General features: G+C 37.1%; 1 protein-coding gene across 1 annotated transcript; it reads right to left on the bottom strand.

Moving 5' to 3' along the window:
• Window positions 1-2: 2 nt before the first annotated feature.
• On the bottom strand, window positions 3-27,677 carry LOC145775359 (uncharacterized). The gene is made up of 29 exons (XM_082586648.1): window positions 27,330-27,677; window positions 26,231-26,307; window positions 25,598-25,655; window positions 21,671-21,733; window positions 20,189-20,270; window positions 19,298-19,330; window positions 18,418-18,625; window positions 18,028-18,128; window positions 17,492-17,601; window positions 7,532-7,999; window positions 7,273-7,383; window positions 6,991-7,171; window positions 6,571-6,767; window positions 6,306-6,412; window positions 6,097-6,158; window positions 5,832-5,879; window positions 5,384-5,455; window positions 4,951-5,080; window positions 4,497-4,567; window positions 4,276-4,364; window positions 3,947-4,065; window positions 3,472-3,550; window positions 2,983-3,116; window positions 2,449-2,641; window positions 2,072-2,183; window positions 1,757-1,783; window positions 1,209-1,424; window positions 874-1,004; window positions 3-443 (listed from the first exon to the last, which is right to left on the bottom strand). Exons 1-29 carry the CDS (start codon window positions 27,410-27,412, stop codon window positions 320-322), a joined length of 3,486 nt encoding a protein of 1,161 aa, XP_082442774.1. The 5' UTR covers window positions 27,413-27,677; the 3' UTR covers window positions 3-319.
• Between the last annotated feature and the right edge of the window lie 104 nt (window positions 27,678-27,781).

Here is a 27,781-nt window from a genome sequence, read left to right as displayed (position 1 = left end):
TCTGGAGGAATGCGCGATTTTACTTGAAACGTAAACACGAAGCGCTACATTGGAACAGTGCAAAATAAATATTTACAAAACGCGAAACTGAATGATTGACAATATAAAATCATACTTAAAAATTTCATTTGAATCACGATTTTTAAAACAAGTAGCTGAAAATTCCATTTCAAAGAAAATAATCCAGAAAACAAACACAATACATTTCAAACGTTTGGAACTTGAAACAACGTCAATTGTTTTCAATTGAAGGAAAGTTAACGGGAACTCCGGCCGCTGATGCCCTTCCCATTCATAAAAACGAGTACGACGGTTACTATCAAACGAGCGATGGTTGGAAGTCTTTGCTGTGTTGCGCATGATATGCCACTGCCCGAGCGACCGACCCCGCTTCAGCAGCTAATGCTGCCGCTAAGTGGACGGTTGGTTGAGAAGCTGGTTGTCTGGAAAAAAAAACGCTCGATGTAAGTGGACTTTCTGTAGAGCAGATTCTATTTCGTTGGCGGAAAATCGAAGTTGAAAATGAAATAAAAATACGGTACCTGCAAACTGAGTTTTGACACTCACACGACCTACAATCCACATGCTTACTTAATAACTTCCATTGCGATAAATAACTAAAGTTTTTCCTTACATAAACACTAAACTAACTCTTAACTAAAATCGTTTACATGACAACGCATCACATCAACTACCTATCTACACAGAACTTCTCTTGTTCCCGCATTGCCACAACTACATAAAGCAACGTACCAACAGTTAAGTTTTTTTTCACTTGGAGCAGTTATCTCATTGACTCAGTGACTATAAGCAGGCCTTAAAAGTTTCAGCAAACGCAAATAATGTCTGCCAGGACGTTGCCTGGTGACTTACCCAGAACGAGACAGCATGTTTTCAATGGCTCTGATTTTTTTCCGCTTAATTTTTTCTTGTTCGGGTGACAGTTCAACATCTTCATATTCCAGCAACCGATCGGGAATATCGACTTTGTCAGGTGCAATTAACTGGGCAAGCGAACAAAAGTTTGGGTAAGACAAGTCTTGACGCGATATTAATGGTTACGATTAACTACTAAGACTAATTAACAATTACAACGACCACTAAACCTCCGTCAACATTATGTTACCTCTTTACTAAAAAAAAACATGCTTTTTGCTCGCAATTAAATCGAAGGTATCATCATTTTTCAAAATAACTTAACTTTTTACCTGATGGGTCAAGTTAAGATCAACAACAACATCTTCAGGCTCCAGATCTTCTTCTTTACCAGGCGATCGAGGTCCGTCGGAAGCTACTTCAGGCTGGGGGGCTTCAGTAGCTTCCGCTTCAAACTGGTCGATGTCAAATCCGTATTCGTAATCATGCTTGACTGGCTGCCGTTCCGCTTCAGCGCGTTGCATATCCCGTTTAGCTCGTTGCAAAACCTAACCGTGGAAAAAAGTCTATCAAGGACCAAACTGGTTGAACAGTTTTAGGTTTAACAAAGCACAACTGGGCAATTTAAATGATTAAAATAAAAATGATAAACTTTGACTGACAATAGCAAAGATGAGATTCTACTTCATACAAACTCTTAATGAAATTCCACGCAAAAACTATCAGATACTCAAAACCAGTGAGTCACAATGACAAAATGCATGTAGCAGTTACGATGTATCAAACTACAGTAACAAATTTTGCTGAATTACAAGTGCACGGCATTACCAAACTACCACAACATAAAAAGTGAACAAAAACAAAATAGTTGATGAGTTACCTTCGGCATTCTGTGATGCTTGATGGCCTGTTAATGGTAAGAACCACACATTAGTCGACTACACTGACAGCAAACGTACGATACAACCGCAAAAGAAACAAGCCAACAACACACAAAAAATACAAAGTCCCAGACAGCAAAGCAATCGTTTTTTTACATGGATTCAACGTCTGCAGACGTTGCATCAATGTAAAAAACCAATTGCTTTGCTGTTTGGGATGTTGGTTGAAGATGATACAATAAGGCACATACTTAATGATTGAAATGGGAATGTTACATAAACGGTTGTGTGGAAATAAAAAGGTCATGACTTACCATCTGCACATCGATGCCTACTTGCGTGTGGCTATCGTGGGGGGCATAAGACCGAGGGGTGCTACCGCCACTGCGACGAGAAAAGTCACCCGTCAAAGTACGTCGTCGATTTCTGTCGAAACAAAACTGTGGTATTTAGACCGAGAATTTTCTGGAATGTTTTCAAGGACACTTTGCACTTCAGCTATTTTTTTGATTAGTTTAATAAAGCTTGCGTGGAGGCTACATCGCTCTAGTTAGTGACCTTCTTCACAGCCAACTTTATGTTGTTACTTTTATATGAATCAATTCACCCATTTCCAACTTAAGGGCTTTGAAATTGACGTTATCCCTAAAATTGACTCACTGTTGCTAAATCACGATTAATCTATACTCACTGATTAATCTCTCGTTGAATTCTTTTAATTTCATTCGGGTCTTGACTTCCGGCCAAGTTGCCATGGGAACCAGAGAGTAGTCTCTCAGCAGCAGATTTGGTGCGATGGATATTAGTGGAGCGAGCGCTCAGAGGTCGAGTGAAGCGAGCTATCTGGGAAGCTGTGAGGCTTTCCATACTACCAGCTCGTGATACTGATCAAAGTGGGAAAACATTTTATTAAACTATAAAGTGAACTGTGCCAGTTCGAATTGACCAAGCCCATAAATACTGAACCTCATCGTAAAGAGGGCGACGTTCAAGCTACTTTGGCTGGTAGCACAAATCCAAAAAATGAAACATTCCAACCGGACTTTACGCTAAAGAACAGGACGACAACATTGAAAACATTTCAAATTATGGGTTTGTCTAGGTCTCTAGGAGGAGCAACGACTCCATCAGGAGGAAAACAGAAAGTGATAAAAACATAGGAAGCCAACAAAATAAACACAAAGAAGTCCAGACTTGCAAACCCATGTTAGATCAATCCAAATACCTCCATGTCCAGGAAGAGTAAAGTATTTTCCCTCTTGGGAGACGCTGCTGGATGAAGAAGGTGCTCTGGCGTGCTGCAAAGTACCCCCATATGGGCGACGGTCAGTTGACATCCTTTTAACATCACGCGGGGACCTAAAAATGATCCAAAGTTAAAGCGCTCCCTTTTTCGTTTACTAAATCCAAGTCTATGTCTGGTCAAAATTTAAAGTGGATGCCAGAATAAAAAAACATTAAAACTATCTTTGCGCTGTGTACTTCTGTAAGCCCAAAGAGCAAAATCCGTCATTTTTGCATTGACTCAATGTCTGCAGGCGTAAAAATGACGAATTTGCTGTCAGGAAGCATGACATCAAGTGGATAATAAGGATTGAACCGAGGTTCAAGGTCGGTAGAAACGTTGTAAAACGTCACTTTGTAGACTGGGTTATTTTTTTCTGGAATATTTAACCAAGAATAAATACAAAAGCAAAAGATGAACAAACTATACCTTATCATATAATCTTGGCTTCTTTTATCTGAACTTCTGCCAGAGTTCGGAGGTGAAAGGTCAGATTCTTGACTGTCATCTACAACATCAATGTTCACTTGCAAGATAATCTATTCTACATTACACTATTCGAAATCGGAAAAAAAAATACAACAACCATTGCTTAAGATTGAGTTCACAAAACGCTGTTTTCTCAGCGACACGAGAAAGTTTGATGGATATCAGAAATATAAAAAGTTCAATAAATTAAAAATTATCTTTAAAACGTTTTATTTTACAAGTCATTACGCGTAATGTTCCAAATACGCTTGTTTGCTATTGTCGTGTTGTTATTGTTTGGTATTGTCGTGTACAGGACCTAGGAGCACGGTTTTTACTTTTACTATAGATATCGAGCTATTATTGTAATTATGGCCATCAACTAACGTTACGTTAATGTTAAACAGAAATGAGAAGCCGTGCCGCGTGATCTCACCATCAAAGCTTTGTATCTTGTTGACCAAGCCAACTTTGTTTTTGGTGACGCCTTCCATGATGAACTGCACTCGACCAAGCTCCCACTCCAACTGCCTCTGGTTCGTCTTCGATTCGATTCTGATTGCACAATGCAGTCGTTACATTGAATAACATTATGATGATAACAATGAGAAATGGAAATGATTTTTAGCACAGATTGAAAACCGGCTCATTGCTTTGTAATAGCAGAATAATCACATAAGTTTTTCATATAGTCGAAGCAGAAAACTTTATACCAATTGACCGTACACAGCAAGTGATTAAAGATTTTTTTTACACGGATCTTACTTTTGGCTCAATTCTTGCAATAGTTTTGCCTTTAATTTTCTAACTTCACGTTCGAATTCTTCGTTTTCTTTCGCCATTTCCTTCAATTTCTGAACAAATAATTTTTGTTGCATTCGCAGTGAAACTGTCCTAGTCTCCAAGAGTGGCAGTCTCTTAAGGCTAGCGCAGATTTATGTTAACTTAACACAAAAACACAAACATTATACATCCTAAAAATTCACCTCAGTGGAAGCAGCAAGCTGCGACTTGACTCTGGACAAATTTTCCTCCAGTTCAAATTCGCTTCCTACACCTGAGGAGGCGAAGATATATTTAATAAACCAATCTTCCACAGAATTCCAAGCACTAAACTTTCAAAACACTGATATTTGTCAGAAAAGATTGTTTATTCGTCTATAGTCGATGAAATTTTTTTATTGGATTTTTTGCAGATATTTTTTGCAGTCTTAACATACCCTTACGATTCATCAGCAAAGAAGTTTTATATTTACAAGGAAAACATCTACGTTAACCTATATCCACATCCAGTGAGCAAATAACAATTTGCGGAAGTGGAAATAATGAAAAAAAGTTGGATTTGTGACTTGGGCTTGCATGAATTGTACATCACACTTGCAACAAGCATTCAAAAGACACAAAAAATAAGTTTTATCAGAGAGGAATCTTTTCACGTACTCATATTAAAGTTGGACTTGGCTTTTTGTAGCGAGATTTCCAACCGCCGCTTGTCGGTTAGCAAGACCTGCATTTCGAGCGAGAGTTGCTTGAGCGCCTCATCCAGTTCGTTCAGCCGTTTCAGCTTGTCCTGGCAATTGTTGTTGGAAATTTAAAACATTGAAGCTTGGATACACGACAAACTTGAGTAATATTTCAGATTCAAAAAGCTGACAAACAGATTCTAAAAGCCAACACATAGCACAGATGTAATTGTTAAGATAAATCTTTAAAATATTTTGCAACTACTGTAGTTTAATATCCGTTGTTAAATAACAGAGAATGCCCAAGCATATCAGCAATTTTCGCATCGTATCTATAAAGCTCTGCCGCAGATTTAGATTTTTTTTTTTGAACAAGGTTTGATTTCATCCAACAAACGCCCACAAGCTACCTCGATATCATCTTCGTTTAAATTTAGCTTTTTCATATTTTTCTGAAGATCTTCATTCGTTTTCGACGACGTCTAGAAAGCAAATAAAAAAACAAGCGTAAGAAAAGTTTTTGTGAAAAATAACACAAATTTGTTTAAATCCTGTGTCAAAACAATAGATCGGATCACTGTTTTAAATCATAACAGAACTTTGTTTTACAGCAATATATATTCATATGTACGCTGCCATGGTAGGCAAGTGTAAGTACCTGATCTAGCTCCATGAAGAAGTTGGCTGTATTTGATTGACGAAACGTCGGAAACAATGCAGATTATCATTTGCGCAGCCTTGTGATAATTTTAGTTATTTTAAAGCAAGCCAAAAGTGCGGTTAAACAAAAAAAGAGTGAGGCAAGTCTTTTCAAAAAAGATATGAACTTGAAAATAAAACGACCAACACTCAACTCACTGGTGAATCTTTAGGTCTCACGGAAATCGCAAACGCTCGTAGTTGTCCCTGATGAAATAAAAACTGTTAACAGCAATCTCGACTGAAACCTGCTGCGGCATCTCAAGCAAGAATGATCAACCTTTTTCTAAATTTTTTCCTGGTGGCCATTACAGTATCGCGCACACAGTCATACAAACATGTCGGTTACAACATCTTTCACACAATCCAAGCAACAAACACACGTGGGGAGCTGTTGATTGTTGATATGAAAAATAAAAATCACCTGCTTTCCATGCACGTCCATTTGTTTTACTTCATAGCCAGAATTGGAAGTGGTAGGAGATACTGCAGAGTGTAAATATTTTATTAGGGCATCACCCAGGCAGGGTGACAGGCAACAACAATAATAAAGCAAAAATGAATTAACCTAATGATCCCTCCCTTGTTTCAACCAGAGAGGGGTCATTTAGTCAAAGAATTCAATTTACATACTTGCAGCGTGAAACGATGGGGTGCGATTCTTGGATACGGGGTCGTATTTGAAATGTTTGCTATCATGGTAACCGTTTGGTTGGGGAGAGAAGACGTCATCGTATGCCCTAAAGACAGAACTTCCATTTAATAAAAAAAAAAAAATCATTATTGTTCGGTCAACAATCAACATTAAAACGTGATAAAAAAAAACTAAAATTACATTCAAGTTCGACCAAAAGCCAAACTTCTTGAAAAAAAAAACGCTGAATGATTGGCAGCCTACCTCCTTGGCGAGTGAGCGGAATCGGGACTTTTCATTGTATTCGGATAGCCCGCTTGTGGCACTCTTGTGACATCGTGCGGAAGATCATGGGCGGATTTAGTCGCCGCACTATGGCCTTGATGCTGATCTGGCGACAAGTAACCGACACTTTTCGAGTTGGCCATTCGCTGTCGCTGTGTTCTGTCATCGTTGATATCCTAGAACGTGTTAGCAAAATTAGCCTTCTGGGTATTCAGTTGCAAAGGTTAACAATTAACCTATATGGCCTTTGCCAGGTCAAGAGAGTTCGTGCAGAATTTCAATCAAAGGTCAAAAAGTCAATCTCCGCAAAGGTTAATTAACTAATAAATCAATAAAGGCAGGGTTAACAATTATTCGATGAAATAACGACGTTGAAATAAGGTTGAACACTATACCAACCTGACTGGACCTTGGACGAGGCAGAGACTTGACTTTGTTCCTATACATAGGCGGCACGCTCATTATGCTGGATGCAACTTCTGTGGGGTCCATGTAGTCGTTGTACGAACCAGGTTTGTAACGCTTGTCGCTAGACGGCGCTCTTTGCACAGCAGGACGACGTCCGCTTTGTTGATGACGGCTGAAACATTATATTGATGAAATACAAACATTGAAAACATGACACTGTGAATGAATTATGATACTCAGCATACATTTTTCTCAGCGAACGATTCTACTTACCTTTTTTGGTTACTTGTTGAGTTTTTCTTTTGCTTCTGAGACTGTACCCAGCTGTTCAGTTTTACCATTGAATTGTTGCGTTCGACTTTGTTGTTAGGAAGAGCCAAGCGCCTGTGTGACAAAAGATTGTTTACATAAATTAGTAACGAAAAACAATACCAACGTGTGATATTATGACCTGGGAAAGCCTGTAATGAGTTTTTTTTTTCATTTTTAAACCTTATCTTCGACTACAAACTACGTGAAGTGATGTTTTTACTTGTTTTCAGGCGTTGAGACTTCCGAAGAATAATCTCCATTGCGGCTGCTGTGTCTCATCGATCGTTCGTAGTAGTTGGAATCCATCTGCCTTTTCGGTGGGGTTGAATTTTGTCGTCTTGGTTGTGTTCCGCTTGACGGCGTGGTGGAGATATAATTCCTGCTGGACGCAGAAGACGATCGGGCTTGGCGGGAACTGTTGCTGCTGCGTTGCCGTGGCAACTTCGAGCTGGGTGAAGAAACCGAAGATGACGTTGACAGTTTGACGTTGTTATTGTTGCCATTGGCAACGGCACTGGTGTCATTCCTGGATGCAAGTGAGGAAGGAGAGGAGGACGTCTCGCTGTACAGCTCCGTGGGTTTGTTGACAATCTTCCGAGGCTCATTGAATCCAAACTCCGCATCTTCGTCGGTCAGCTTGGTCTTGGTGTTCTCTTTCGTTTCCAAAGACTTTCGTGACCCGCTTTTGCTGCAAATCAAAGAAAGTACAAAATAATATACACTATCGTTTACATCTGTTATTCTGCGTTTAGGCAGTGCTGAATAAATCAAGTAAACGGTAAAAAGAAGACAACACCAAACAAAAAATAACTGGAATATGTCGCAACAAAAACATTTTTCTGTATTACTTCATATTTTAATCATATTGGAACCAGGCAAATTCCATGCAATGATGACGAATAAGGATGCTTAAGGCAAATAAAAATTAAATTGACAGTAAGATTTTAATTACCACAGCTACAAAAATAGTGTGTTTAAAGCAGTAAGATTCATTTGGTAAAGCTTTATTCTGCAGGTTTATTCCTGTATGGTGCATTCGCATTATTGGTTCTCTCATGAGCATTGTTGAAGCAAGTAATGAATTTACTTCCATTTGCACAATAAGCAAGGATACATAGGAAATGTGCAGCATGGCTCGCTGAAGTCTGCTTTACACCCAAGAGAAATTAGTTTTGTGCAGTATAGCAAAAAAAAGTAAGCAACAAAAGTCGAAGTATTCTCAAGTTTAATTCGAACTTGAACCTCTGGAAGACTAAATTCCTGACTGCTTTGGGCTTTCGAGACCACTGTATAGCTACATCCGGGCTAGATAATCAAAGATACACAGACAATACAACTCTGTGATCTCAACCGTTTCAATGCAGCAAATGTTTACACCACACCTGTGACACAGCTTCAGTATCTACGCTTCGATCACACTCAACAAACTCACGGCAAGCAACAATAGTCAACGGAAGGCAGTTACATTCACAGTTGAATTGGTAAAATTGCCACCATTGAATTGGCACCCGGTAGTTGATTTGTAGCATTTTAGAAATAAAACTGGTGATCCGATCTTATTCACATAATCTAAAATGTAACGCAAACTATTTTTAAAATCAACGCACAAGAATAACCCAAACATGTAATTTCTCATGCATATCAAAACCCCATTGGCAGACGTGCCTAACTTTCGACAAGAGAAAATGTTGTAGGCAGATGTAGATTAAAGATAACCTTGTTTCGATAATTACCACAATAATCGCTTCAGTGACACAGAAAATGCATTGTCTTGCAAAGAGGAATCTTATCTTGTCACTAATTGGTTTCCCGCAACATATAATGTGCCAGAAAGACAAACACGCAGCCATAGCCCATAGGCTTAGTTTTTGCTTGCTTCATTCTCTAAATCAGCATCTCGAATTAAGTGATTGTTCAAAAGAAACATGGTAACTTTGTTGTTTTTAATATCGTCATAATACTCAGTTGAATTCAAAAAAACAAATTGAATTTTACAACCCCAAAAACAATGTTCAACATCAAGGCATTGATGAAATAAATTCGTATATTGATAAGGATTAGCAATGACGATACGACGAGATAAGCTATGACGAGACGGCGCAATCTAACAACAGAACGTAGCCTCTGATTGAGGCGATGAAACACACAAATTGGAAGAAATGCGATACTATTATTGGTATGACCTTAAGGCTGGACAATACGGCTGATTTCTGCCTTCTACAGGAGGCATAACAAGCTGATGAAATGAAACAATATACACCGCTTGTTGCCAATTCAATGTTATGCCGGTTGCACATTAAAATGAGCATGTAGAGTAGTGTACAGTATTGCTGACGACCAACGCAATTTTTCATCTAAAATGCAAACCGATTTGGCGAAAAAACAAAAACGATAGAGTAGTTTTGTCATCAAGGATTTAATCGTTTCGAGTCCAATTACTACTTTTGCATGAATCACAGGATTAAACTGATGCATAAAAGCGATCCCAAAATGGACAGCAAACCAAGTCTTAAGCACATTAAACGTGGACTCTATGCAGCATTTCTTATCTTTTTCTGCTTGCACAATGCACATTTAGCCAATGTAGCAAAAATAATCAAACTACCAGATATTGAAGCTATTATGCCTTCAACAACAAAAGTGGCTAATCTGTAAACTTACTTCTAGTTTAAGAATTTAGGTTGTTGCAAACGTGATATTATTATTTAAAGCTACCGTTCCGTCTGCATCTGCAATCTGCACATATGTCATACGAGTAGTGTTGACTCTGTGAATCATGAAGAAAGGTGGAAAAAAGCGCACAAGTCAATTTAGAAAACTTCAAACTGATACAAAGCAAACGATTACGACCACTTTCAAACTTACCGGAATTTCTTGGTAAGTTTGAGCAACATAATCACCAAGTGACAAGGATTGAAGAAAAAATATGGTCGAAGTTAGATCCAAAACGAGCTAATTACAAAGAGGACAGTCTGCAGCTAATACATATGGCTATTCAATATTCATGATCACTTTCTACAAGAACCCTAAACAGCTGTGAAATATATGTATGTTTCTGGAGGAATGCAAAAGCGCCAACTAAGTTTTTCATCACAAGTTCAAATTGGAAAAAAGAAAAGTTTGTCTATTTGCAAACATCATCAATTTTTTTTTTAAATTTGTGATATCGTGCAAAACGTTCTTTGACTGTTTCGACCACCACAGTAGACAGTTTAACACGCATGTGCTAGTTTAGAGTACTTAACGGATAACAACAATACAAGGGTTCATGAAGCCTAAAAATGTAGATCACTTTCAAATATCACTTTGTTAGCGTATAAAGAAAACCTATATATACTTAAGGTCTGGGCAACCAGTAAAATTAATACCATGTGTTGCCTGCGGCAAAACTGCAATATAAACAGCGGGGTCTTAACATTTTAATTTATCCAAGTAGTAATTTGTAGTTTTAAGTTTTATGAAAGCCGAATCAAAACACTGCGCACACCTGGGCAGGACAGCAGTAAGATCAACATCACAAAAAAATCTCCCAATTCAATGTCAAAAAGTAAACCAGATCTTTCAACAGTTGATTTCCGTGAAACTAGTTTTCACGGAGAAATGCTACAGACCAAAAATAAACTTATGCACCTCACACGCAAGAGCTAAGCGCTTTTAAAGCAATTTACACCCCGGCGGGCGATAATAAAACCACATAAAGCTTTTCAGTGCCAATGCAATCTGTCAACTACGAAATCATTCAGTTCTTTTCTAAAGCGAACTTGCTTGAACTCTTGCTGCTGCCACCTGCATTTTCGTCAGTAGCAATCTACCAAACCAGATCACTTTCAGTCGTTTGAACATCTCCAAGCGTAAAATGAGCCGCTATTGGATTCGAAACAAAATGCTCAAACCAATGAGCGAAGCAAGTAACGTATGGTACCAACTACATGTAATGTGCTTCAGCGCTGATCAATTTCACACAAAAAATATTTTGTATTAAAAATGCAGAGAATCATTTTACGTTGTCGCACCATATTTTGTCTAAATGCAGTTTTCTTGCTCGTATCAATTCAACATGCAATGGAATTCGTATGATATAAAGTTTGTTGATGTCTGCGTTCTTAATAACGTTTGTTTTAGAAGTTAAAATAAATACTAGACAAGCCCATCTCATTTATCTTTCTATTGCAGCCATTTATCACGAAAACAACACTAGTTTTGTTAAATTTACAGAAAAAAAAATTATTGTCTTGCTTTCACGTTTGAAACTCTCAAAACGTTAAAACAATAAAATTTTGGTAACAGGTCTACCAAAGCTCACACTCACAGACTACCACAAAGAATTTAAAAATCGGAAAAGCTATGTCAGACAGTCACTCAACTCAATACAATAACTCAACTTCGAACTAGTTCCTAGATGACATCCGAATGACTTTAGTTTGTCGCGAAACTGCAACAGTGTCGACCTGTCGATGTTGCTCGCTCTCCTAACTCTCCTTTCCCAACTAAAAAAAATGCCTATAACGTCAAATATTTTGCACGCATGATCAACCAAGCGATGACTCCAAGAGTGAAACTCAACATCAAACAACATATCTTTGGTGGAACACATCTAATCGTAAAACTTCCGAATCAGCTCAGATGTAACTTTGCTTTGTTCTTGGCTGTCCCAATCTCCATAAAGAATATTTTGATACCAAGTGCCACAACGGGGTAACCCAAAAGCTGGCGTCTTAAAATCTCTTGCGTTTAGTTCAATCAGAGAAAGCAACATGTGCTCTTCCCAAAAGGATTCACTTTCCTCAAAACTAGCAACAATCAGTTTTATTTATGACGCGTGATACATCGTAATGATTCCGCAAATGACATCACACGAAGATGAAGCGCAGATACACTTAATACAACACACGCGCGATTAGTTTCATCTTTTTTCTATAAGATTAAATAATGACTTTTCTTGGATAGAGTTATCATAAGTTTTTGATATGTAAAACATAGCCACAACACCAGCATAACTTAAGCTTCGTTAAGACGGACGGGAAAACGCGACAATGTTGAAATTTCGTGATCATACTACTTCGCACTTTGTGGAAATTTCTATGCTTTACTACTAGTTCTTACTCCTGATGTTTTCCACCGACCACGTTTCACAACGCACATTGTCGGCAAACTCCAATTAAAATAATTAGCATTAACACGCTGTTACTGTTTTGCAGCCATTAGCGAAACGACCTCGCCTTAACTTTAGCAACAAGCAAGCAACAGCACTCATGATGGGCATGGGCAGTATATCTTGCATCGCTGAAGCATGGCTTGATGCTGCAGTAATAGAATGGTGCAAGCATCTAATGTTCTGTTACTGCAGAGTGCAGACAGTGGCACAAAAATCGTTTCATGAGCAATATTAATCAAAATAATTGGACCTAGAACTATTAACGCAGTTTAAAAGACTAAATCGTCGCAAACGGAATTGAAAGCCGTCGTAGCCCAGAATTTAGTCCTTTTTTACTGCAGACGTTGAATCAATGTAAAGGTTGATTTTCTGCTTGCGGTATCGATTTCAAACAACTCGAGTAGAAAATGAGATTCCAATATATTTATAAAGTGATTCCAATAAAAGGTTTTTGTTTCAAAATCAATTTGGTTGATTAGCCCTGTGGCCTATGATGCGAAATCGAAATCTGTTCACATTGACAAGGTGATTTAAAGCTGATAAGTACAAAAAATGCAAGCATTAAAGATGGAATTGCTTTGCTGACATTTCCCACCCAATCTGGAGTCGCATCTCCAAAGCAGAAAATGAGGATGGGGATAAAGGAAACAATAAAACAAACAGGTAAAAAGTGGGTTGAATGAACAACTAACGAAGCCTTCCAATGTTGAGCTGTGTGTCTAGAACCTGGTATCCCAGACAGCAAGATCCGTCATTTTTTCATTGATTCAATGTCTGCAAACAATACAAAAATGACAGATTTTGCTGTTTGAAATCTTTTTACCATTTTATTCCGTCACACTCCGTAATGTGAATGTGTCACTGGATGACTAAGACACAATTCAACCATGGAAAGCAGATTGTAAAAAAATTGATAAAAACAATCCCAACCACATTTAGAACATTGTTTTACAGTGGCTCAAATTACACACCAATCCCTCATAGTTTATTTTGATACCAACATTTGCCATAAGACTTTCTTCAAAATCTATTTCTCAATAGATGAAACTAAAGCAAACAAATTCACAGAAGTACGATAGTACTTGTAAATTGTAAATACTTGTAGTAAATTGCCAAAGTACTCAACTTGTCAAATGTCAAGCTCACTTAAATTTTGCGACACCAGAAATTCTGACACCAAAATGCTACATGTGCAATATTCATAACAAGGATGGTTTCTCGGTTTGGAATCTGATCAAAATGCGGACAACTCTATGTGACGTAATAGATGATGCCACCTGTGGTTAGAGGCCAGACAGCAAAATCCGCCATTTTTACATTAGTAAAGTGTAAAAACGACAGATTTTTGCTGTCTGGGTAGCAACAAGAAAGTGCACAGAGATGGATCGATGACAGGCAAACCCTTCAGAAACATGACTTAGACAAAAATCTCGCCAAAACAATGGGGTCAAAAGTAAAACTGTTAAAGTCACGGTTCGCCATCGCGAGACGGAAACCATATTTGTCACGTTGACGTCTTCCGATCAAGAACAACAGAGTTTATCACCAGCTGCGGTGAGCAAGTCGGCAAAAGAAGCCACTTTTGCATTGTTTCAACATTGGCCAACATAAGGGTACTTGGTTACTTTTTTAGGGTAGAAGAAAAACAATTTGTTGTCAAATCTATCTTATCCCAGAAGAAAGTGACACATGTTCGCTGTGATTTGACAAATCACAACATTAAACGCATATAAAACGTGTAATTTCATTGCTATCATGTGATTGATACTTCGAGTTCGGACGCCTGCCGTCTCGCCAATACTATCACAAACAAGTGAATAAATGTCTACGAAATAATGGGCAATATCACAAGTGGCTTCCTGGGCATGTAAGGGCGCTTTTCCGGACAAAAGTCATTAGATGACATTGACGGAATGTTTGAAGCCTTCTGGGAATAAGCCAGTATAGCAAACCACTCCTATTCAGAGCACATGTCAGCAACAAAACAAAGTGTCGGTATTGACAAAACCAAAATATTGTTCACCAATACAATACGCTGCATGAAAATTGTACTGCATCAAAATTACACTGCACTCGCGTAACTTATGAATAAATACAAAGAATCTTCCACAAAGTTAACAAGCTTAGTTTAATTCTTTTATTTGATGATAGAGTTTTCGTAGAGTTCGTCTTGTTGTACCACAAACATATCTTGAAACACATAAACATCAAAAACCTTAGTTTTTGATAAAAAAAAATCAAGTTGTGATAGACAACGAAAGATGTGCAAGGATACGCACTTCGCAGCAATGAAACTCGCCAACTCTTCTTATGAGTGCTTGGCGAGAATGAAATCAAGATAAAATTCTTGTGACTAAAGCAAAATCAAGTTGAATTTCTGTGAGCTAGGCTAATGCAACTGACTCTGCCATGTTGGGGGGTTGGTTGTAACCCTTCACCAATGACGTCATTGCAACAGAGGGAGAAAACATAAACCGTGACTAAACCCAAGAAGGTTGCACGCCGAAGAAACACAGCTCTAACACAAATTCAACGTTGCATTCCATGAATACGATGCAATATTGTTAAATTATTGTGCTTGGGAGTGATTGTGATCACAGTGCAAAAGCTTCATGGTTGTGCACCTTCCTACGGTTCAGCAATGAAACCACAACACACGCGCCGAAAGTAAACAGCGTCTCTTCAAACTATCAAATTCGACGCTACGGAACAACAACTGAAAAGTTTTCCACCCAGCAAATCAGTTCTTTCTTACATTGAATCAACGTCCGCAGACGTAAACAATGCAAAAAAGGTCTGATATGCTGACCGGGTGGTTTACCACCTACACATAGGCTGACATTTTCATTGCACATACAGTAGTGAAGTGCCCAACCAAGCTAGCAAATCAACTCGTTTTTACATAGATTCAACGTGTACAACTGTACATACATTTAAACAACGAAAAACGTTTGCTGGTAGCTAAAAGACTAATCCTTCTTCATGTAAGAGCATTCGCATGTCACAATTTCGTTACACTCCGAATTAATTCATACACCAGAAAAACAGTCAATCAACAGCAATGTGAAAGATTTGCAGATAAAAAAACTTTAGTGGTAAAAAGTGTTGCTTTGCCAGTTTAAGGTTTTTAAACCTTCTCTTATCTGCTTTCTAGAGAGAGACTATCGGATGTAAACACAAATACTTTTTTTTAATGTTTGCTGCCAGAAGATCTGTGTGATAATAGGAATAATTAGAGGAATGATTATGTTCGCTGCTGAAAAAACTTAATCTTATTGCTCTGGCTAACAACCTTTGCAAATAGCCATCAATATTCTTGAAAATTAGTAAAGACTGTAATTGGAACAGCTAAAGGGCGATTGTGGCTAAGACCTCATTTTGTAATGAATCTTTCTGCAACAAATTAATTATGACAGATCAGAAGTGGCCTCCATCGTAAACTTCGTCCATTTTGTTCTACCTTTCATTTTTGTTGTTAATTCTGGACTGCTTTACAGCACTGCATTTCAGTGGTGTAAATTTCTTGTTATTGTCAAAAATAAAGATACACGTGACTGACTGAGCAAAACTTCAAACAGCAACAAGAGAAGTCGTTCTTAATTTAAAGCGTAAACGTCCCATACTTTCACACCTCTTTGCCTTAGCTCCTTTCAATGTCACAAACACAAACGCGCATTGTTACATTAATTTAACGCGTATCTCACAACTCTAATAAACACCTTTTTATTAAGACTGCAAGTGAAAAGAACAAGCCAGCGTCAGCGAGGTGACAAAGACTCAAATGCTCAAAGTTCGTTCTTTCTCATTGATCAATTGGAACAATACGACCTCATTCCAAAAAGAATATGAAATATAACAACACACTGTAGAGTGTAGACACAGTAAACACATTTTTTCGCAACAATTTTAATAGTAGTAATCCTGTGTTGAATGCTCATCAAAAACAACAAGACTGAACATGGCAGTTGATGAAGACCGTCTTCACATCACTTCACCTCATCATCAAGCCCAGCATGGAGACAAATCAACAAGCCACTCAAATCGGTCACTCAGCTCACAAGTTACAAAACATGAGAAGGTGGAATTTCGAGTGCACTCGAAGTGGTTAAAAAAACAACGTAGACATAGCAACTTGAAGAAAAGGGTATTCTAACTCTGAAAAAAATCAATCCGCAAATTGTTGTCAATTTTACGTTCATACACAGGGAACTTCAAAGTTTCTCGGTATCATAAGCAATAAAACAACCAACTTTCACAAATCTACTACGAGAATTCGTCATAGCACATGACTAGGGAACTGAGTTCTGAAAGCTAGTGCAATTCGCTATTACCACACCGAACTCGCAGCATCAGGCTAAAACAGATCGTTAAAATCTACATTGTGAGCTACCACGAGAAGTTTTTATGAACTTGAAATTTTCTTTCAACCTTGAAATTATAATTCTCAAAATTGTCGACAGCCAATTTTACGGGCTCAGGATAGTAAATTTTAAAATAGAAAAATCCACCTTACAACGCATAAACATCATTGAATAATTCACCGCATGATGAAATATTTATAATAAGCGCCATCTTGGAAACATGATAAGCTTGTTCAGCGAACGTTATCCACTGAACGCATCAAAGTCACACATTACAATTGCATGTCTTCTGCAACTTTTTTCGAGTGAGTATTAACAAGACACAAATACATGCACATCACGTATCTTGATCATTTCAATAAGCTATGCAGTATACACTAATGGCATTAGCAACATTGTAACGAACAAACAGACAAAAAGGCAACGACTTAGTTTGCATTGCACTTTTTGCAATGAACGCTGTCATTCAAGACATTGAGATAGGCTTTGTATCGTCATAAGATGATGCAAATTGTCGTCAGTTAATCTTCACAAAATCAACCAAATTTACAAAGTCCAGAAGACCGAATTTCTCAATTTCAACAAGCATGGACTGTGTTCCGCAACATATCGGCTTGCAACTTCGCATTGGCACCACAAGATGAAGACCACAAGATAAACTTACCCTTGTTCAGTTGGAAAAGTGCAGAGTGGTGTTAATGCTTTCACCCATTCGGCCATGTCATTGTATGACTCAGCACTAACACAGTACGAGCGCATTCCCAGATGTTCTACCTGAAAGAATTTTGGAGAAAGTTTAAAAATTTGATAAAACTACCATTCAACGTTTTATAGGCAGAGAAAACTTTTTCTCGAACCGTTGAAAATTTCATGATCAGATCACCGCTTCAATACGTGATGGAAATCTACAGTTACAGTTTTCTCTGCCTATAAAACGTTGAATGGTAGTTTTATCAAATATTTCTGAAAACTTCCTTGGTTTCGTATTATCTGAAGTTTAAAAATTGGAGAAAAAAAAAGAAACGTGAAATCCTATTTCTGCTTCTTTTGCGCCACCCAACGGACGTTAAATTTGATAAAAATAATTTGAAATTCCGACTTGCTCTGTAAAGCTGCAGGTCCAGTTCAGCCAATGCTTGATGGCACAGACTCATCAATCCAGCCTTGAGCATCAAATAATATTTAAGCTTACAAACTGACCTTGAACGCATACTTTCTATTCATTTTGTCATCTGGATTTACAGTTGATACTTTGTAGCTTGGTAGCACAATGCTTCCAAGTACCTCTTCTTCTTTGGTGTCTGTACATTACAATCAACAAGCTATTTAAACAGCTTACCGTAATTCTAAAATCACATTTTTACGTACTTTAGACAGCCTACAGTGCGCAACACACAAATTTGCAACATAAAACCAGTAGTCTGAGGCCAGGCCAGAGCAACAATAGCGAATGCAATCAACGTTTAATGTCATTTTACTCATGTTCGTGGGCTTATAAATCTACAAAGCGTTTTTATCTGCAAAACTTAAAGCACTTGGTCGTTTAACTACAGAAGTTTCCAATGACTCAAATGTCTCAATGAAAATTACCTTTATAGTAGAACAGACAGAAGTCGGACAGGACGAACCAACGCTTCCGCCACAGCTTGACAGTCCCCATCCCTGAGCTGTCCTGCTTGTAGAGCCATCCACTGCGAGCAACGTGACCGTTAGGGTCGCGGCGGGTCACTGTCATCTGGATGCCTTTAGCGCCACTTGTGGAGTGCTTGCGAGCAGACGAAGGCCGCTTGTCTTTAACCTAAATTTGAGGCTCGTTTCAGCTGAAACAATGCAGGACAGCAATGGTACCTTGCTGGTAGATCGCTTGAGGTCAAAGCAACGCTTAAGAAAGTACCTTTTGCACAAATGGTACACCAACAGGTTATTATTATTTTACCCCATTGTGCAACAAGACAATGTGGAGTTCAGCTCATGAACCGCAGTTGATTACTTATGAAAACAAAATTACTATATTTTGGGCGTTCTTTGTGCTGGATTGAATCATCAGGTGATTATCATACAATAGCTGACAAAACAAATACGGCAATAAATATGTTCCATATTACAATAAACTTATAATAACAAATGTCTCTTTGTGTCTACAGACATACACAAAAACTAGATTCGAGCAATGGATTCGGCGAAAAGTTGCAGCAAATCTTATGAAACTAATAAAGAATCAATAGCCTACAGTAGAAGAATGACCGGCAAAAAACTTCTAAAACAATCATGAATCATGAATTTATTGAGTTTATAATCGTAACAATGTTATAAAATTTCGTAACAATGTTATAATTGTAACAATGATATAAACGTAACAATGTTACAATCGTAAGCATAAGAACGTTTATGAACAGGTGAAGTCTTTAACTGCGGTACGATACTGAAACATGACCAGGTGAAGGAAAACATGAATCATAAGCAAACGTACGTGCACTTTTTCCGTTTTGGTTTTTGATTTGCTCTGAAAAACAAAACAAAAAAACTTTAAATTGATATATACATTATACAGGCAACTAACTTCTCTCAAGAACAAACTGTACTTTTATAATTTCAATGATATTTGACGTTGATGCAAGTTAATGAGGCGGGCGTTAGTGACCACCGCCCCGTTAGCTCAGTGGTTAACCTCCCGACTCAAGATCAAGCGGCGCTGGTTCGACTCTTGGGGAGTGCGCTTGAGCAACGCATTTCAGGGCTGCTCTCCATTCAGCGTCAACTAGTGAATGGAATAATTCCCTGGCAACAACACCTTTAACAATCGGAAACTTCACTCTGTCAACCTCGGTAACCGACCCTGCGTCAAAAGCCTCTACAAGTATGAAAAAACAACCAGGAATAACCTATCGAGGCCTTGTCAGCCCTGGAATAAAGATTCATAAACCAAATCAACCAACCAAGACAAGTTCTTTTTTACATTGATTTAACGTTAATTCAATGCATAAAAAGATCCGTTTGCTTGGTTAAGTAACAAACTTTGATCAACCTGTCTGAAGGCGTTAAAACTGTGAAAATTTAAAGTAAGATCAACGTTACTGAAGCGTTAGCAGGAAAATTTACAAAAATATTTTCATATTTTGATTAACGATGAAAACTTGCCAGCTAAACACAAATTGCACTAGCTCGGCAAACTGCTGTTTGTATGGTGATTGGTGAGTGACCAGCAGTTGTACCGTCATGTAAGTTCGCTTTTTTGAGTCATTTCAACGTCGTGAAACATTGTAACAAGGCAAAAATGTGGCTTTTGTTATGTAGGTGGTAGTTTATCAATCTAAAACGAACGTTTCAAAACAATAAACTCTACTTAAAGTCAACAACTTACGCTGCTTCTTCTGAACAAAGGACGTCGCGTCAAAGTTTCAGTGAACGACGGTTTTCGTTTCTTCCGACTGATCGTCGAATCGCTACAACGACAAACAATATACTTGAAATACAGTTCGAAAACGTTTAAATATTACAGTACATCCAAAAACGTAAGAAAACAAACGGCACACCCCATAACACAGAGTGCAAAAGCACAAATGTCATAATCTTTCTTAACTGCACGATATACAAGACGCTTGCCCAAGCCTTGTATTGGAATGGCGATGCACCATAGCGTTTTGAACTTAACTAAGAGTGTTATTGAAACATTGTGGCAGCATTCATATCAGAACTATGCTGTATGAGTGCACAGTAAAACATCGAATATGTTTGTTTTGTCCATGCACGAAGTTGAGTTTTGAGTAAGGTTTATTGACATTGCCAATGTAAAACCGTATACGTAAGCTGTCTGAAAGCTACGGGAGCGGTGAAATCAAACACCACGAACTACAAGAGTCTTTCGATTTCTACAACTTTGCCCAAAAAAAAAATGCATCAAAAACTTTCAGATTTTAATTCATTTCACCAAGTTATTAACCACTGCCCAAACAATTAAACAAAAAAACGTATTTGATAATAATTATCTAATAAATTACCCAAACTATAAAACTATTCAATGTATCAAACTATTAACAAAAAAGATGCCCCTCCAGCGAATAATTGTTTGTTGAGCCTGGGGTTGTGCTGCTTAATTCGCAACTGTCAATCAGAGTATGAAACTAAAATTCATGAGGCACTCCAAATAAAGCAGCACAACCCCAGGCTCAACAAACAATTATTCGCTGGAGGGGCATCTTTTTTGTTGAATCAAACTATTAGGTGATTAAAGTTGTCACGGAAAGCCAATAAATTCTGGCAGCATTGTTTCACTAGGGTCAAATTCTACCGTAGTTATTAAGTTGTAAATGAAAATTACCCGCCCGTTACAATATTCTAAATCTATTCTAAACCAACTGTGTCCAACATCATAAGTGTTGGTTTAGGAAGCAATTCAGCGGGCTTAGTGTTTCTAAACTATTTTTGGTAGCTATAGCCTAACTAAGTACTTGGCGTGCTGAAAATCTAAGGTGGAAAAGATACATATAACGGAGAAACAAAGTCATTGCCAACTTTGCTCTTTCAACTGGGTTATACTGTAGTTCGCACCGTAGCATCACAATACGAAGAAACGCAGCTGTTGGGAGAAATGAGAATGTTCAGTTATTCAATTTAATATTCAGCTTTTAGCGTTGTTCATTGTTCAACCTAAAAAAAGCGGGAAATCAGAAATAGAAAAGGTGAAAAACAAAAATTGCTGTTTACGTTGATACAATGCAATAAAAACGTTGCTGGGCACTCCATTGCTGTGACAAGTCGCCATTCATTGGCACTATATGCTTGAAGCCAATACAATGCATTTCATATAAAACTGTGTGGTTAAGAAATCTGAACAAACACTAACTTGGGCGTTTCCTCTGCAGCTTGCGAATGTGGATGCTCGAACGTTGTTGTTCCTTCGTTATGGCTGAAAACACGACGTCGAATAATGTTAAACTATCATTGAAATAAAATGCTACACACTACTCAAGTTATGCAGTAATACAAGATGGATAACATAAAAATAATTTGCAGAGCAGTTGGTATCACATATGAAACAAGAAAAACGTATGTTTTCATTTGAATACAAGTTTTATCTTCCTCTTTTTTCAAACATTGAAAAACCGGGTCTGCTACTATTCGGTGAGTCCGATTCGGTGAGTCTGATTCGGTGAGTTCCTAACCTCTAACCCTTAACCCTAACTCCTAACCCCTAACCCTAAAACGGCAATGATAATTAGGTTACGGTACCCGATAATTTAAAAAAAAAATTGAAAAAATCCCCCGTTAAGGGATCGGACTCACCAGATCGGACTCACCGAATCGGACTCACCGAATCGGACTCACCGAAACGGGCCATTCCGGAAAAACCGGTGGTGAAAATTTTGTAAATTCTGAATAATTAAATTGGTTATCTGCCGAATACACAAAAGTGGGTACTTAGCATGTTTGCAGTACCTACTGTAGTAGTCACAGATCAAAAATGTGCAAACGCCATAGCAGGTGTGACTTTGCATTCAGAGTATACCCAAAAGGATGAAAGCATTAAATTATGAAACAGCAGCAAAAGTGAAGTATAAAACCACTTTTCCTTATTAGGATCAACCCACAGCAAGTGGTAAACCACAAAAATTTCAGACATGTGACAACTTTATAGCTGCACATCGCAAAGTTTTGTTGCAACCACTAGCTTTGCAACTAAATGAGAAAACGACAAGAAACGAAGCAATTTCAACCTTAGACCGAGCCAACAAATCAGTTATGTAGACGTCTGTGGACGTTGAATCAGTGAAAAAGGCTGATTTTGTGGCTGGGGATATAGGCCATTGTACTTTGCGGTCATTGTCAAGCATATTATCATCAATTATTCTCGCCAAGATATAGAATTTCATGCAATACAATTTCTGTAAATAGCAAAGAAGCATATGGGTTTGGTTGTTGCAGATATTTCGAATAAAAGATATGAAAGGACTCTATATACCGTACTGAACAAGAATGATTAAAGTGTTCTACTGGGTTGGACACAGGCACACGCAATGTTTGACTGTACTTTCAAAATATTGGCTATAACAAAAGCATATCTTAATGTAAAAGACAATGCTTGCGACTGCAATGAAGATGTTCAAAATCGAAACATTATAGCGCATTTAGCAATTATATTTTTATCACATTTCAATACTTTGTTAGAAACATCATAGTACCCTCGTTATTATAGTGAAAACAAAATTCACCCTAAGTTCACTTTAACCTTCTATAAGGGCAGCCTTATGCTTGGGTTGTTGTTTGACTTAATATCAATTCCAGGCGACAAAAGGCATTAAGGCCACACAAAACAAGCATCAATTGTGTGGCCACAAAAGAAGAACTTAACGATTTATAATTGAATACAAGAAGAATTTATTTCACAAAAGACACAAGTTTTGTAACTTCAGCAAGTATGTGAAAGATTAGATGAAGCCAGACTTTAACGGCAAATAAACGACTTTAGACAATCCGAAACTTAATGAAATGCTTCTACCGTTGCCTATCAAGAAGCACAAGAAATAAAACAACACCTCCAACTCTTCATATAGATCTACAGTAAAACCATTGATTGATTAATCAAGAAAAAGAAATATCTTCTGATAAGTGTAAAATCTCCAATAATGCTTAATATAACCTTATACAATCAAAAAATCTATTTCTTAAAACTTAAATCATTTCAAGTGAAGGTTATTAAAATATAATGTAGAAGCAATCTTAAAGCGCACAGCCCGAAAGCAGAACCATCCTGTCTTTGCTAAGACAAAAGTCGTGGCGATTTACCGACAGCACTTTTGGCAGACGGTAAGCAGATTGAAAACGTATTGGCATAGGAAGCAATAAGCATCAGTTGATCATAAAATATTAGTCAGTCTTAAATGAGGGTACCGTAGTTATGAGTAACACAATCTTTTTTGTAAAATGTTGCACACACAAGTCTTGTTGCTTGATAAGGACGAAATACTTCAAGAGCTTGAAAGCTTCTATCATAAGCAAACGCATTTTACAAGGGCACGTCCCATGCGTGCACAAATCTTGTAAACCGTTAGTTATTACACACTTGTTGTCAAATTTCTTGTAGTGATAGAACGTGATTAGATCGATGCTTGTAACATGTAGGGCACTTCCTATCCAGCAAATCATAACTTTATTACATTGATTGAAAGTCTGCATACGCTGAATCAATGTAAAACGATTCTTATTGGCTGGGTTGACCAGTGAAGATCAAATCCTCATAAATTTCATTAACACACCTCTGTATTAAGTTTAAGGTGTCACTGTCTACTGAGACTAGGAGATATCTTTTGCAGTATAGTTTACAAGAGGTGGTGGCTGGATTTATACATAGCATCACAAACATTGTGAAGAAGGGAGCGTTCTTCATGGCTATCAGCACAAGGCTGAGCAGTGAGCACTCACTAGTACAGCGAGCTGCTGGTTTTGTTGGCTCTTTTCTTTCCACAAAGAGTTAAACTGACTGGTAAAGGCGGTGGTCGATAGTCTGTGGCAGAATTAGTGGTGCGATAGTGACAAGCCCAGACTCATTGGCAAAACACGGTGTCTATCGCAATCAATTCTTGCAACATACGGCTGCCGAGAAACATCACAAACATTGTGATTTTTAATGCCAAACGTGCAAACAGAAAAAGTGCTCAATTTGGTTGTAAAGTTGCCCACAAGCGTAACACTACAATTCTTTTGATGGTAAACAACTTTAACCTTCAAGGCATTAACATTTTTCCCCTTGCAAGCCAGTTAGTCATGACGATACTTTCGGTCATAATTAGTCACTGTCCTTCTTACTGTTCTTGATGCTTAAAACATGATTAAGTTTCCCAGGGCGATATCATCTAACAAACTTTATAACATCAATTTTAACATATTTCCATCTAAAATTGAGAAAAACTAACTGGTAAAGGTGATCAGGTAGTATGACACTTCCTCAAATGGGCGATCAACCTAACGCAGAAAGCAATCATTAAGAAAATAAATCAATAGTTTTTTTTCAAGTCTAAACCTTAAACCATTTGACCAGGTTAACACTCACAATAGTATATAGTACTATTGTGAGTGTTAACCTGGTCAAATGGTTTAAGGTTTAGACTTGAAAAAAACTATTGATTTATATTTCCAACTAGACGTAAAGTGAGGAACAGAGCTCCTTGTAAATACTACAAACGCGAACACTGGTCGATCTCAGGATTGTGGATAGGTCCAATAGTACAACCAATTCGTTTTCCAAAAAAGACATATATATTTATACAAATAAGCTATCATCGCTTATCATCTTAAAGAACAGTAAGTTGCAGATATTGATCAATAATTCAGGTATTACTTACATGTGTATAAAATATACAAAGTATAATCGTTCTATGCATCATGCAATTCAACACAAAAATTGCTTATACATCATTAACCAATTAACAGAATTAAGCTAAATTTCTCAAATTTTTGTCAAAGGGTTATCAGAAACAATTCACTTAACAGAGCCGATTCTTAATACAAATCCTTTCATGTTAATGTTTTATCACCTGAAAAGAATGCAATCAGGATACATGTAGTGTGTATTCACCTACATCTAACAAATTACCTCTGGCAAACTTGCAAGCATCTCATCGATGATAAACGTGTTTCATTAGTTGTCAGTACACTGTACAGTGTACACAATATTCTTATAACATACGTGAATGATATTTTTAAAAATGTGGCATTTAACAAAAATTATTTAAAGCAAAACGATTTCAAGCCCATATCACAACACAATACATACTTGATGTAATATACATTTCCAGCTTGAGTAAATGCCCTTTCCCATCCACTTGGCAGATCTAAACAAGCAAATGGTGTTACGATCATTTATAAATTCAAATATTTTTGGATTTATGGTTTGAAAATGTTAAGCAAAAAGAAGCATTACAAATACATGAGGTAAATGAAGCTTAATATATATAAAAATACACCAAATACGTACTTGTATGCCAAGTAGGCACCATACTGTGATGCCAAGCAATTTAGGTGCTGCACAATTAGTACCGTAACTTATTTAATTTTACTTTTTAATAGCAAATTGCTTAGAATTTTGTATGTTTGCATTGTTTAATACAAATTTTTGTGTGGAAAGCATTGACCAACCAAGCAGAATATCGATGACAATAGTTTTAGACTATAGCATTTTTATTAGGCCTAAAACATATGTTTTATGTATATATAAAAAAAATATTACAATACCATTAGCATATACGGTATAAAACTACATCACCACCAAGCACTCAATACAATACATTATAGACTACACAAAATAACATCTAAATCGCATAGCAACAGAACAGTGTGAGTGCCTAGCTGGCATGCATGTGTCTACCCGTTATATCCCACACATAAACAAGGCTAGAAATAAACTAACCAATGGTTCGGTGGTAGCCAGTCATGGCAGGTTGTCCAGTGTCTGGATGCAACCAAGTTGTTTTCTTTTCCTCATCACTGAAACATAATGTACTATTGTAGTACTGTATACTATACAGCAATAAGATCAGTAGTGTTAAACATAAAATACATGAAAGTAGCAAACTGATACCTTAATTCTTTTTGATAATATGATGCTTAAAGCCGTAAACACCAGAGAAAACCTTTGAAATAAGGCACCACATTGGAATAGATTTTGTCTTGAATATTGTTCAAAAAAAAACTGTTTGGTACTCACTGAGAACACTATTGAGTGGTTGAAAGTAAGTTCATGTTACACATGGAGTAAATAGTTGAGTGATGTCTAGCATCTTACAAGCAATTAAGGAAGTGATCTGCAATTGGTCATTTCCTCAACAAGACACAATGAGTGAATCATCAAAAACATTGCACAACAATAAAAACTCAATAAGATTGTTTGTAAAAACATTCAGAGAAACATAACTTGCTTTCACAACAAAATTTTAAATAAAAACTTTTCAATAGATGTTTCTTCAATTGCAAAAGTGCTCCTGGCTACATTTGAAATAAAATGTAGGCTATAAGAAACTTTTAGATATATATATATAACATTACACTCCAAAGTATGAAAATCTCCAAATCAGAAAAAAAATTGCTAACACCAGTAGAAGCTTACATGTCCTAATTTTATTTTCAGGTTTTTCAGTTTTCAAAAAAAAACAAAAAACAACAAGCACAGTATCATAGAAAATATCTAGTACAGTATATAAATTACAAGTAAAAAATCAAATTACGACATCAAAAAACTTCTCATAGAAGTGTATCAGATAGATTGCAATGTATTTTTTTCACATATGATACAGTATTAAATCTTGTCATTTTATGTAAACCACCATAACAATTACTAAATTATACATATGGTTAATTGGTTAGTAATAGCTTTAGCGAATGCATACTAAAAGTATGGTAGTTTAGAGTTCATCTTTGCCATTCAAATTAAACCACTGCCATTAATTTACCAATTGAGCAATGAAAAAGCTAGTCTAACTTAAAATTCAAAAAGTTGTGCCAATGCTTACTTTATAAAAAACACTCTTCCATCTTGAGTTACTCCAAATGTCCATGGTTCAGCCAAAGGTTCCTTAAGAAGGTCATCAGCCATATTTGATTTTTTGTTACTTTTATAAAATTTCCAAAGATAAACACATAAAAATGGCAGTACAAGCAATACACTATGCCACTGCCTATCAGTAAAATACCGGTAATCTAAAACGTACAAATGCTACAAACAAAGCAACAAATCATGAAAACAAGATGTTACATCTCAGTCCTTATTCAAATAGAAATAATTCCATTTGAATAAGGACCTTCTGATGATCCCCAGTAAGGATGAAACAGGCTGTAGAAATTATTAGAAAATAGTATCTGCATTTGATGTAATTTGCTTTGCTTGTTTTTTGCTTGGCATTGAACATTGTAGTATTTATAGCACTTATTGTTTTATCATATCTCAGTTGTAGAAAAGTTTATA

This window comes from Aplidium turbinatum, chromosome 8 (genome assembly GCF_918807975.1).
Source record: "Aplidium turbinatum chromosome 8, kaAplTurb1.1, whole genome shotgun sequence".
Taxonomy (NCBI): domain Eukaryota; kingdom Metazoa; phylum Chordata; class Ascidiacea; order Aplousobranchia; family Polyclinidae; genus Aplidium; species Aplidium turbinatum.
Note: the sequence above shows the minus strand (reverse complement) of the source record. Positions and strands in the feature narration are given on the sequence as shown.

Bases quoted from the DNA above. Each gene is read 5' to 3' on its own strand.
- LOC145775359 (XM_082586648.1), bottom strand. From the start codon at position 27,412: ATGGCTGATGACCTTCTTAAGGAACCTTTGGCTGAACCATGGACATTT. The intron at 8,000-17,491 runs GTAAGTTTATCT...TTTGATTTGCAG, and splicing joins ACTTTTCCAACTGAACAAGG to CAAAAGCGGGTCACGAAAGT. The intron at 1,005-1,208 runs GTAAAAAGTTAA...TCGCTTGCCCAG, and splicing joins ATCTTAACTTGACCCATCAG to TTAATTGCACCTGACAAAGT.